General features: G+C 33.2%; 1 protein-coding gene across 2 annotated transcripts; it reads right to left on the bottom strand.

Moving 5' to 3' along the window:
- Positions 1–383: 383 nt before the first annotated feature.
- On the bottom strand, positions 384–4,506 carry LOC111366049 (serine/threonine-protein kinase RUNKEL-like). Of its 2 annotated transcripts, XM_022986692.1 has the most exons (9): positions 4,436–4,506; positions 4,236–4,302; positions 4,049–4,138; positions 2,558–2,610; positions 2,312–2,387; positions 1,528–1,589; positions 1,361–1,439; positions 1,113–1,172; positions 384–972 (listed from the first exon to the last, which is right to left on the bottom strand). In XM_022986692.1, exons 2-9 carry the CDS (start codon positions 4,281–4,283, stop codon positions 631–633), a joined length of 810 nt encoding a protein of 269 aa, XP_022842460.1. In that variant the 5' UTR covers positions 4,284–4,302; positions 4,436–4,506; the 3' UTR covers positions 384–630. The 2 variants fall into 2 exon arrangements, with proteins under 2 accessions (XP_022842460.1, XP_022842459.1); XM_022986691.1 differs by having other exon boundaries at positions 4,236–4,441.
- Between the last annotated feature and the right edge of the window lie 9,065 nt (positions 4,507–13,571).

Below are 13,571 nucleotides of genomic sequence, written 5' to 3'. Positions count from 1 at the left end.
AATTTGAATTAAATTGATGAGTTTTAAAAGGGGCCAAACGGGAGCTAAATCATTAAAAGAAGAATGCAAAAATTTACCAAAATTAAGATTATCAGATGAAAAAGATAATTTGATTGTTAATACTAATGCCTCAGATAAATATTGGACAGCAATATTAAAAACAGATCTTAATGAAATTTGTAGATACTAAAATAGAACCTTTAACCAAGTAGAAATAAATTATACTACTCATGAAAAAGAATTACTAGCAATTATTAGAGAAATAAAAAAGTTCTCATTGTTTTTATTATCCCAGAAATTTATTGTTGAAACTGATAATTCTCAAGTTGCAGGATTAGTCAAGAATAAGTTATCCTCAGAACCACAATACAGAAGGCTTCATAGATGACAAGCTTATTTAGCATTTTATAATTTTGATATAATCCATATTAAAGGAGTTAATAATTTTATTACAGATTTTCTCAGCAAATTCTATAATTTGCTGATGGATAAAGTCAAGGTCATGGAATTATACCAATCTATCCTACACATACAAAAAAGGACGAATTTTCTTAAAGAAGAATCCGAAGATATAAACTCCGGAGCAACTCAGGTCTCAGAGATTCCAGCAAAAATATGAAAAAGAGATGTTCAACTCAAATATAATGGTAGTGGAGCAAATTTTGATCTCCAAAAAGCATGACTGCAAAGTTCAGACCACTGTATCCTTTCAGCTGGATCTTTGATCAAAAGAGAATTTATTAAGTTAACAAAGGGAGAGCTCGTGGTGCCAGGAAGAACTGGGTTTGAATCTGAAAGGATCGATTTTGCCAGTTGAGTGAATTCCTCCCCAACAAATGGAGGTCTCCCAGTATAACACTCATATAGGACACAACCAAGAGCCCAGAAATCAGAAGCATAGGAATGGACCCCTCCATCCAGAAATAATTCAGGAGCCATGTAACATGGGGTTCCACGTTTTGCTTGTGGCAACTGAAAACACACGTGAAAAGTAAATAACAAAATGAAGATTTGAAGAAGAAAATGGGACACGGTGACTTGGAAAGGAAATGATCTTTTGATTTTATAAAATTAATACATGGATCAACTCATAACTTATTTGGAGAACTCACCTGGGAAGAAGGTGTTATGGATATATCACTCAGTTTTCTAGCTAATCCAAAGTCACATAGCTGCAATAGTGAACATTAAGGGGAGGTAATCATAATGGCCATAGAATTGGCAATTAAAAGGGGGGGCACGGTTTGTTATTCAATTATGACATAAATGAACCTGAAAATCATGAGTAAAATACTTCCCTTCAAACGAAGAATCCCTCAATTCTAAATTTAAGAATGAAAGTTAAAGTAAAGGAGTATACCTTTGTATGTCCATTCTCATCCAGTAGAATGTTTGACGGTTTTAAGTCACCGTAAATAATTCCTTTCGAATGTAAGTACCTAACAGATGGAGGTTAATTGGGGAAAAAAATATGAAAACACGAAAAACAGGAAATTTGGAGATCGAGGGAAATTGTTGTTTTCTTACTGCAGAGCTCTGACAATGCCACAAGCCAAATCATGTATGGAATCTTCTGGAAGCTTACCATCCTGCAGTACAGTAATTAAGCAATTTTTAAAGCACAATATTCCAAAAATTTCTTGGGAAAGAGATTTGTATTGGTAAGAAAGAAAACATAGAGAAAAGATAAAAACCTAGAATCAGTAATATAATATAATTCATAAATTAGATTAATCCATGTGCATCATGAACAATTTTAATGGGGTGAACAAACCAAGTCCAAATACTTGTGTATTTTTGGATATCAAGCTCAAGTGAAATATACAACGCTTGAATTAAGTCTGAATTCAGAGTAAGAAGTTTGAGCTTAAGCTGAAACTTAATCTGTGGCTATTCAAACTCTTGCATAAGAATCTGAATACAATCCCCATGTATTATAAACTATAAACAATTAATTATTTAAATATGGATTGGTATCCAGTTAAGTAAAACAGTAAAAATGAAGTAAACTGGCCAGCGGGCAAGCTTGCCATCTAGAAGCTTAAGCTTAGTTCAAGTGGGTACAAAGACAACTCTAGCCATAAACCTGACAAAGCCAGCTAGCCTTGCTTGCACTTCCACATACTCTATGTCCTTATATACTGTTAAAAGGACATTCCAGTTGTTATATACTTGAAAACCATAAAGGAGAAAATTATATTAAAAATAGAAAGAAATTGCCTTTTAATTTATGATAAGTTATCTCTGTGGGGGAGAATAATCAGTTTCACAGGCCACAGAATCTTGATGTCTATGAAAAATAATCAATCACCTGTTGCAATAAAGTCAAGAGATCTCCTCCAACACAGTATTCCAAAACCAACCATAGGTGAGCTGATGTTTCATACCTGAAAATGTAATTTGAGAAAGAAAAAAAGAGTGAGAAGAACATCCAATCTAATGCGAGCAGTACCATCAAAAACCATATAGAATGTAGTAAGCATACTGGAAGCACATTTATACTTAGTCTAGATCATGATAGAAGTTCTTTTGTATCTAAAACAGTGTCAAATATTACCATGAGTAGAATTTCAGCACATTAGGGTGATCCAGAGTGTGAAGGACCCTGACCTGTTATCAAGAAAAACCACGCAGTTTTTATGAAGCCCAAATCCACAGGAGCAAAAACATAGACACGTGCATTTTACCAATGAACGTTAGTGATATGAATCATCCTCAGACAAGCCTAGGATTTTAACAGCGAATTACTATATTACGATGAGTACAGAGATCCTATTCCAACTTCCAATACACTTGCATTGTCTTCTTTGATTTTTAACATGCTTCAAGAATTGAGCAGTCCAAGACTCAAAAGTTTTAAAAAGAGCACTTCAGTATTTGACTTTAACATGTTTAACTAAATAGCATAAGAAGTGGGCTTTCAAGGAAGACCAGTACATTTACAGCTTCAAAAAAACATGCTTTGAAAAAATAATAACAAATGATGGCACAGAATAATGGATCAACTGTATATATTTCATACAATTTATATATAATAAAGGTCAAATCTAAAGCACTTACAAATTTACGATGTATTGTGAATCAATAACTTAAATTCAGTGCTGTGCCATGTTCTCAATCAATAACAAACATCGCACAACTATATTTTCAGTATTCTGATAGGTTTAAGCAACCAGAACGAAGGCCCTATTGACACTATGCCATAATTGAAAATTCAATGGCAGGAAGATTTATGATTTAAAAAAATAAAATTGCTTGAGTTAATATTAACTAATGTTATCAAAAATTATAAAATTTAACCCCAAATTTCAGTAACTTGGATCAGAACATAGAGAAATTTGAATTCACAATATTCATGAAACTGAAAGTAACATATGAATCAAAATTTAAACCAATCCTAATATATTTACAGTAATAACTATTTATAAAGATCTATTCTGTTAGTTCTCAACTTAATACAACTTGCACCTGGAAATATGGCGAGGATGCAAAAATAAGGCAGTAATAATATACTTCAAATTAGGCTGTAAAACATCTAAAAATACTAAGATATTAAAATATCAATCTAATTTCAAGTAAATCCAATTTCCAAAAAACCAGAATTTCAGAATTGTCATGTTTTCAATTGTAATAAGCTCTATGATTCTGTTTTCTATAATTAAGATTCCTTGTAAGTATTATATGTATAGAATTACAGCTCAAAGCAGTAATATAAATGTGGGATTCATGATTAATAAACTGTAAAGGTAAAATTTGAGCCCTCAGTTTGTATAAGTTGGAGCAGGAAATGGAAAAGGCCAAATTCAAATTATGCATAAAATAATAAACGAATCATTTAAAAATATTGACTTTATGTAAACTCTCCACTCTATAACAACTCGCACCAGGGAAAAAATTGTGGGGACGCGAAACTCAGGCAGTAAAAAATCAAAAAACGTATTCAGAAGTACAAATGCACCAAAATTAGACAGTAAAACATCAAACAATACTGAAAAATTAAACATGTCAATCAAATTTCAAAATAAACACAATTTATCAAAAATCTTACTTCTTGAAGAACCTTGTTTCGATAAGATTTATCTACGCTCTTTATAGCAAAATACTCTATCGTCTTCTTCTTTCTCCCTTTATACACAGTCTGCCACAACATTAACTCACGCAATTACTCACCCATAAATGCACAAACAATTGAATTCATACATCAATTGGCTTAACATAAGCTCGATGAGAATTACCGAGCATTTTCCTTTGCCGATGGCCTCGTAAATGTGATAGTGGTTCATCGCTAGGGCTTCTGCAAAACTGAAAATTCAAATATATAACTTCTGTGCGCGCGAGAGATGGAAAAAGTAAAAGATCTGGAAATAATATAGTGACAGGTTTGATTTTAAGTTGCGAAGAGATGGATTGGAATGGAATCAGGGTTTCACTGTACCGATTTGATTGTGGATGGTGTGTGTGTGAGAGAGAGAGGGAGAGAGACGAGGGGGTGGGCGGGAACAAGAGCAAATTGAAAATTAACTTTGTTGAAAATTGAAAATTAACTTTGAGTCCCATCATTTATAGATTATAATGAGATGAATAGTATTTTTTTTAAGAATGAGTGGTTGAAAAGTTTTTAATTTACGTATAATATTATTTTATTGAAGATTGTGTGGTTAAAAGTAAGAGAAAAAATTTAATTTAATATAATGAGAAATAATGGGGGTTCAAACGGGAGGTTAATTTGAGGGAGAAATGATAATTCACAACCACGGAGAGTCAAACCTATTTTGGAGTGAGTGCTTGTTTTAGACGTATTAATTTATTGGACTTTGCTATATCTATATCAAATTTTATATGAAGCGTGTTATAGGAGCAGAGAGGTTGACCATTCCCTGATCGAACCCCACAAATGGAGGGAGGCTCAGGTTTTTTTTGTGGGCCCACCCCCATTTGTGGGGCTCCTGTCAAGGAGGCAGTCAGCCTCCCTGTTACAGGAGCATTTTTTAATTTTATATAATAAGTTATACAATGTCACATATTATTTGTCAATTTAAAATGCAATTAACTTTTTATTTAATCATTTTCTTTCACATCATTTTATGTCATTCTTTATGTACCATTTTTATGTACAAGTAATATAATCCTAATTTATTTTATAGTTTGTTATAGGATTATTTTCAATCACATTTAAGCTTTGTTTGACCTACATTCTTTTAAAAAGATACATTTTTAAACAATAATTTGACGTTATTTCAACCATACATTTTTCAATAAAATAATATTACACACAAATTCAAAAAAATTTCTTATTTTTTAACCACACATTTTCTATCAATGTACTATTCAACTATGCATTCTTATAAAAATAATGTGACTCAAACAAGGACCTATACAATAAAACATTTTATATGGATATAAAAAATTTTCCTACCTGTTGACCACACATTCTCCTAAAAATTACTATTCAAAACTTTTTTTCTATAATAATGGTTGTCAAGCACGTTCTAATTAAGTCATGGTTGGACTCTATTTTATTTTCGCCCCCATTTGACGATCATTATTTGAAAACAATAAAGGCCCATTTAGTTTTTGTGTTCTACTTTCACTTTTGATTTCATTTGTTTTCTATTTTGAGGATCTATTTTAAAATTTCTAAAACTATGTTTAGTTTGTCATTTTGAAAATTTATTTTTTAAAACAGGAAATTAGAAAACATGTTTAGTTTAAAATTAAAAAAAATATATTTTATAATATTTTAATCAATGAATTTTATAGTGGAGGTAAGTGACTTGGTCCTTGAGTTTTTACCTAGTTGGGTTTCTCCGTTAACAATATTGATGTTATTTATTATTTTCATATTATAAATTGCGGCAATTCAATATAGGGAAATTGGACTTGTATGCTTAAATATGTGAAAACAATTAATAAGTGACACGTTGCTTATAATTGTATATTCTGCACGGAAGGTCAAACTTAATCTGCTAATTAGGTAGGACTTTCAGGTTCCATGACTCTTCAACCATATAATCCATCAACTTTGGAATCTATTAAAAATATGATTTTTATCCAAATGAAACGGTGGCTACGTGTGTGTTTGGAGTGTTATATTGGGGATTGTATGAATTTTATGGGACGCTTCTATCTCTGGCAAGTTGATATTTTCCTATTAGGAAACTGTCATGGGGTTCACTTCAGCATTTCATTTAATATTTATTAGTTTGGCCGTCTTGCTTGTATACCATCAATGGGATTTATGTGATTCTCCATATTCTGGATTAGAGATGGATTAACAATGAAGATGTAATTAGGCCAGAGATATTGCACAAAAAAAGATGTAAAACGAGGACTTCATGGGTGAACAGAAGATTGTGATGAAGGCCTTGCAGCTCTATCCTGATATTATCTTGATCTGGAGAACATTTCATGCATGATTGTAACTTGTAATGTGCATTGTTCTACTGAGAAAAGGGCATATGGGATGAAAAAATCTGGTACGTAGACGTGGAGTTACTTATATTTACTTTTATGAGATTTCAACTTCTGTGTTCCTACTTAATGTTTCAAATCACTTCCTTTTTCTCAATTAATCTTCAAATTGGAGATTTAGCCTTTGTTTGGGCTCCATTAAAATCAAAATTTGGGAAAAAATTGTTTTGATATAGTTATTTTTTGAATACCGTGTGGCTGAAAAAGAAGAAAAAGTTTTGAATTTACGTGTAATATATTTTATTGAAAAATATGTGGTTGAAAAGAAAAGAGAGAAAAATGTATTTTGAGTAAATCAGACAAGGATTTAACCTATATAAGTCAATTACAATGTAAATTGAGTGAATACTGCTTGATTAATTCAAATTAAGCATATCTTTAGGACCTTAATAAGTGTAAAATGCATTAATCAACTATTAAGTGGAGAGATTTTATTGGAAATTTGTGAGATAGGTTAATTATTCAGAGGGTCAATGTTACGAAGTCTCATTGTAGTCCTCGATTTATTTATTTTTTATTTTTTTTGGGGGATTTAGTTACATCATGAAGTAGACTTCAACATGGTAGGCGGAGTGTACAATGTTGCATTCTCCTACGTAGGAACCTTCATTAGTTTTAGTAATGGAAGCAAATTTGGTGATGTAATTGAAACATAATTGAAAGTCAAGGGATAGAGTTGAAATAGTGCAAAGCCCACCAATTAAAAAGAAATTATGCAGGTAGTTTAGTAAAAACATCTTTTACCTTTTATAAACCTTTTGAAAAACATGTTTTCAAGAGATTTAGAAAAGATGCTTCCATTGTAAAAAGACCATTATAGTAAAATATCTTTTTCTCTTAATATGTAGAAGTTATAAAATGTAATTCATTTATCTCACATAAGACGTGCTCCCTATGTGCAGAAAATTAGTATTTAACTTACGTGAAAGACAAGAACGTGCGACTAAATCCCAGTCGCAAGGAAGCACTAGTTTCTATCTCAGAAAGTTTTGAAACTCCCGAGCTGGAGTTTTACAACTTGGACGCTGAGAAATCTGTAGATAAGTTTCAGGTTGGTCAGGTACGGGCAATTTACAGTGATTAGGATACTTTACCCAAGTACTACAGTCAGATTCAAAAGATTGATACTCTTCCGGGGTATACCTTTCATGTAGGATGGCTTTATAACTATCTGCCAGCAAAGTACGCGATAAGATGGGTCGATAAAAACATTCCAATATGTTGTGAGAAATTTTTGGTTAAAAGGAAAAAAATTCACAAAACAGTTGGCACCCTTCCCGTGTCTCATCTATTAGCAGAACTTGTGGATAAGAAGGATGTGTTCTCTATACTTAATCGGAAAGGCGAAATCTGGGCTTTATATAAGAACTGTAGTGTAGAAATGAAATACTTGATATTGGAGAACTGTGAATACGAGATTCTCGAAGCTGCGGAATAAATGAAGAATGGACATTAGGTGCAGTTCTTGAGCGAGTGCGTGTACAAGTCAGTTTTCAAGCCTCGAACGGAAAAACAAAAGGTCGTATCAGTGGAAATATTGTTATGAATTGGTATGATTGTTCAAAACCAACAATAAATAAATAAATAAATAAAATTAGGCCATGCGACCGCATGGAACCCTACCGAGACCATATGGTCTCGTAGGATTGTACCATGCGACCGCATGGGTTTGTACCATGCGGTCGCATGGTACAGAAAAACGACCGTTGGATCGTTTTTTGTTGATTTTTTGGTGGCTTTTCATCCATAAGGTGCACCACTTCGTGAAGCTATACTACTTGGCTATAAATAGGTGATCTTAGGTCATTGAAAAATGTTGAAAAAACACCTATTATATTGATACTTCTTGAGATCAAATCCAAACAAAAAATACCCTCTCATATTCATCTTTTTCTTTGTGTTCTTAAGTTTTAGAGATTCAAACAAGTGTTTAGTGTTTGAATCTCTATAAGGCTTGATTAATCCTTCAAACCTTTTGTCGGATCACCCTTTAAACACCAAAATAGTGGGGGCAAAATTCGTTTGAGGACAACAATCAAAGATTGTGTTTGAGCCTTCAAAGTTCTTCATATATCCTTTGCCATTTGTTCATCTCCTATACTTCTTTCGATTTTTATTTTTTTTGTATGTAATTCGTTCTCATCTTTGGTGGAGTAACATTATTTCCAACAATCTCAAACGAATTTCTGTCGTGATGGAAAACGAAACAACAATGGCGACCATCAAATTGATGAATCAAGATTTGGTTCGATTGGATCGGTTCGATGGCACAAATTTCACAAGGTGGCAAGACAAACTGAAGTTTCTTCTCACCGCATTGAAGATCTTCTATATCTTAGACCCAGAATTGACGCCATTACCGGAACCCACCAATGGAGAAACCGAAGCAGTTAGAGCAGAAAGGCAAAAACGACAAGAAGATGAACTCATATGTCGGGGTCACATACTCAATGCTCTTTCAGATCGTTTATATGATTTGTACACCAACACTTCTTCGGCAAAGGAGATATGGAAGGCTTTAGAAAGCAAATACAAAGCAGAGGAAGAAGGTACAAAAAAATTTATAATTTCAAAATATTTTGATTTTAAGTTTTTGGAAAATATTCCCCTACTTCCCCAAATACATGAGTTGCAAGTCCTTGTCAACAAATTAAAGGCGGTAAAGATTGAAATCAAGGAGACCTTTCAAGTGGGGGCTATAATAGCAAAACTTCCGGGAACTTGGAAAGGATACCGGAAGAAAATTATGCATAGTTCCGAAGACTACTCTTTGGAACAATTGCAAAGGCACCTAAGGATTGAAGAAGAATCCAGGTTACGCGATAGAAGTGAAAACTCTTAGGAAGGAACTTCGAAAGCGAATGCTATAGAGAAATCAAGCCTTCAAGAAACTTTAACAAGTTCAAGAAGAAGAACAAAGGAGGTTGCTTTGTGTGCGGAAAGTCTGGTCACTATGCAAAAGACTGTAGACACCGGAAAAGAAACAACTCCGAAGGTAAAATCAACTCCATTCAAGAAGAAAAGATTGTGGCCACCGTGAGCGAGATAAATGCAATTAAGGGAAAGGTTCCCGGGTGGTGGTATGATACTTGTGCTACGGTGCATGTATCATATGATAAATCTTTATTCAAGACCTATCATGAAATGGATGGAGACCAAGAGATTCAAATGGGCAACGAAGTTCGATCCAAAGTCATTGGTAAAGGAAATGTAGATTTAATCTTCACTTCTGGGAAAAACGTTACCCTCACTAATGTATTACATGTTCCGGATATGAATCGGAACTTAGTTAGTGGAAATCTCTTAGGAAAATCGGGTATCAAAAGTGTGTATGAATCCGGTAAACTTGTATTATCCCTTAAAGGGAATTTTGTTGGAAAAGGCTATTCTTGTGAAGGAATGGTCAAACTTTGTACTGTTGACAATAAAATAAATAAAGTTGATCTTGCTTATGTTGTGGATTTATTTTTATTATGACATACTAGGTTAGGACATATTGGTAAAAGTACCATGAAACGAATGAAAAAGTGTGACTTAATTTCATATAATGAAAATAATGAGTATAGATGCAAAACTTGTGTAGGATCTAAGATGATTAAAAAACCATATCAAAGTGTAAAAAGAATCTCTAGTATTTTGGAACTAATTCATACGGACATATGTGAATTAAACGGCATGCTAACTAGAGGTGGAAATAGGTATTTTATTACCTTTATCGATGACTTCTCTAGATATACATATGTGTATTTAATGAAACATAAACATGAAGCATTTAACATGTTTAAGATTTATAAGAATGAAATTGAAAATCATCTAGGAAAGAAAATAAAAACCTTAAGGAGTGATAGAGGTTGTGAATACTTTTCTAGTGATTTTAATTTATTTTGTAAACAACATGGGATAATTCATCAATGTTCTGCACCAAGGACTCCCGAACAAAATGGTCAGGCTGAAAGAAAGAATAGAACATTAGTAGAAATGATTAATGCTATGCTTATATTTGCTAAGTTACCTTTTAACTTATGGGGTGAAGCTTTATTAAGTGCATGTAGGATACTTAATAGGATTCCTTCAAAACATACTAAGGTTTCTCCTTATCAATTATGGAAAGGAAGAAAACCAAACATTTGATACTTCAAAGTATGGGGGTGTCTTGCCTATTGCAAGAACACGAACCCTACTAGAAACAAATTAGGTCCAAGAGGCATTAAATGTACTTTTGTTGGATATGCTAACAATAGCAAATCTTATAGATTGTTAAATTTGGAGACCAATGTGATTATTGAATCAAGTGATGTAGAGTTCTTTGAAGATTCGTTAACCTCAAATAACGAATTAAGGGAAAACCTTGTAAATATCCCAAGCTCAAGTGGAACACGGGATGAAATATCTTCTAAATATATTAATGAATCTAATGAACCACGAAGAAGTAAAAGAACTCGAGTTAAGAAGTCTTTAGGATTGGATGAAATTGATTCTCAACTTATCTCCTTTTACTTAGTAGAAAGAAATGAGTTGAATATTGTAAGAACAATTCCTTTTGTTCTACAAATGGAATCCGATCCTAAAACTTATAAAGAAGCTATGGCTTCTCGAGATAGCATGTTTTGGAAAGATGCAATCAAGGATGAAATGGATTCAATAATGTCAAATAAAACTTGGGAACTTGTCGATCTACCACCCGAATCCAAACCTATTGGTTGTAAATGGGTATTTAGGAGAAAATATAATGTTGATGGTTCTCTAAATACTTTCAAAGCTAGACTTGTAGCCAAAGGTTATCGACAAAAGGAAGGAATTGACTATTTTGACACTTATGCACCAGTAGCAAGAATAACTTCAATTAGGATATTGTTTGCATTAACCTCGATATATGACTTGCATGTTCATCAAATGGATGTCAAAACGGCATTCCTAAATGGGGATCTCGATGAGGAGGTCTATATGGAACAACCAGAAGGTTTTATTTTACCAAGAAATGAACATAAGGTATGCAAGTTAATTAAATCGTTATATGGGCTAAAGCAAGCACCTAAGAAGTGGCATGAGAAATTTGACTTAGCAATTATTTCATATGGATTTAAACATAATAGTGTAGATAGATGTTTGTATTCTAAAGTGTGTGATGATTACATGATACTTATATGCTTATATGTTGATGACATGATGATTATAAGTAATCACATGGATGGGATAAAAGAAACGAAGAGGTTTCTATCTTCCACATTTAAGATGAAGGATCTTGGACAAGTCGATACTATTTTGGGTATCAAAGTCTTAAAGACTAGTGGGGGTTATTACCTTAGTTAATCACATTATATTGAGAATGTGATAAATAAGTTCAAACATTTGAACATAAAAGAGTATAATACCCCTATTGATCCAAGCTCAAAACTTGTAAAAAATGATGAAAGAGAAATTGCTCAATTAGAGTATGCAAGTGCTATTGGAAGTCTTATGTATGCAGTTCAATGCACAAGACTAGATATAGCCTATGCAATAAGTAAACTTAGTAGGTTTACTAGCAATCCAAGTAATGAACATTGGAAAGCAATTGGGAGAGTTCTCGGATATTTAAAGAAAACCAAGAACTTAGGTCTACAATATACTAAATTTCCAGCAATATTAGAAGGATTTACTGATGCTAGTTGGATATCTAGCACGAATGAAAGTAAATCAACTACGGGTTGGGTGTTTACTCTAGGAGGAGGTGCAGTTTCTTGGAAGTCAAAGAAACAAACATGCATAACACATTCAACTATGGAATCTAAACAAGTCATTCGATATGTGGATAGTTACAGCATTATTATAATCCGCAATAATCCTATCCTAGATTAATATAATGCTGGTTGTTACTGAAACGAGGGTTGAGCTATAAGCTCTTAATAAAGTTCAGTGTAAAACCACAAGTACTTCTAAAAGTAACAAAGGTACTGGAAGAACTTTACCTAAATAAACTTCAAGGTGGTGTTGCCTTAATAGAGAATTGGAGTTCTCTCTTAAAAGTTTATTGAAAAGGATAAGCGCAAGGCCATAAAAGCGCTAAGCGAGAAACGAGGAACTTGAGAACACGTGATATTCGTGTGTGTGTTCTTACCGGTATTGTCACATGAAATACTTGGTTCAAAGCTTCACGCTACCTTGAATTTCGACTTTACTTTGTTTGAATTACACTATGGTTAGATTCAAATCGAAAGATATCTAATCCTTACGCATGAGTATCGTATAATTTGAATAATGAGAACTTGTTAATTTTGAACAAGTGGGGGATTGTTATGAAGTGGTATGATTGTTCAAAATCAACAATAAAAAACAAAAAAAACAAAAAAAAAATTAGGCCATGCGGTCGCATGGCCTAAAGCCATGCGACCGCATGGAACCCTACCGAGACCATATGGTCTCGGTAGGATTGTACCATGCGACCGCATGGTACAGAAAAACGACCGTTGGGTCGTTTTTTGTTGGTTTTTTGGTGGCTTTTCATCCATAAGGTGCACCACTTCGTGAAGCTATACCACTTGGCTATAAATAGGTGATCTTGGGTCATTGAAAAATGTTGAAAAAATACCTATTATATTGATACTTCTTGAGATCAAATCCAAACAAAAAATACCCTCTCATATTCATCTTTTTCTTTGTGTTCTTAAGTTTTAGAGATTTAAACAAGTGTTTAGTGTTTGAATCTCTATAAGGCTTGATTAATCCTTCAAACCTTTTGCCGGATCACCCTTTAAACACCAAAATAGTGGGGGCAAAATTCGTTTGAGGACAACAATAAAAGATTGTGTTTGAGCCTTCAAAATTCTTTATATATACTTTGCTATTTGTTCATCTCCTATACTTCTTTCGATTTTTATTTTTTTTGTATGTAATTCGTTCTCATCTTTGGTGGAGTAACATTATTTCCAACAAATATTGCAGTCTGAAATGCTTAGATTCTCCCATCAGATGCTTTTTGCATGATGGACGAGCAAGGTGAATGCCTGAATGGTTCTTCGGAGCTCGATCCAGCAGCTATGCAACAATATTTATTAACTTTAGTTTATTGTGAGTTAGGTTAATTATTCAGAGGGTCCATGTTTCGAAGTCTCACTTTAGTC

This window comes from Olea europaea, chromosome 17, assembly GCF_002742605.1.
Source record: "Olea europaea var. sylvestris chromosome 17, O_europaea_v1, whole genome shotgun sequence".
Classification (NCBI taxonomy): Eukaryota; Viridiplantae; Streptophyta; class Magnoliopsida; order Lamiales; family Oleaceae; genus Olea; species Olea europaea.
The sequence above is the reverse complement of the archived record's forward strand: the minus strand, read 5'-3'. Positions and strand labels throughout refer to the sequence as shown.

Coding starts and splice junctions, on each gene's coding strand:
- LOC111366049 (XM_022986692.1), bottom strand. CDS start 4,283: ATGAACCACTATCACATTTACGAGGCCATCGGCAAAGGAAAATGCTCG. Junction 1,440..1,527: donor GGCATTGTCAGAGCTCTGCA/GTAAGAAAACAA, acceptor TCCATCTGTTAG/GTACTTACATTCGAAAGGAA. Junction 1,173..1,360: donor ATGAGAATGGACATACAAAG/GTATACTCCTTT, acceptor TCACTATTGCAG/CTATGTGACTTTGGATTAGC.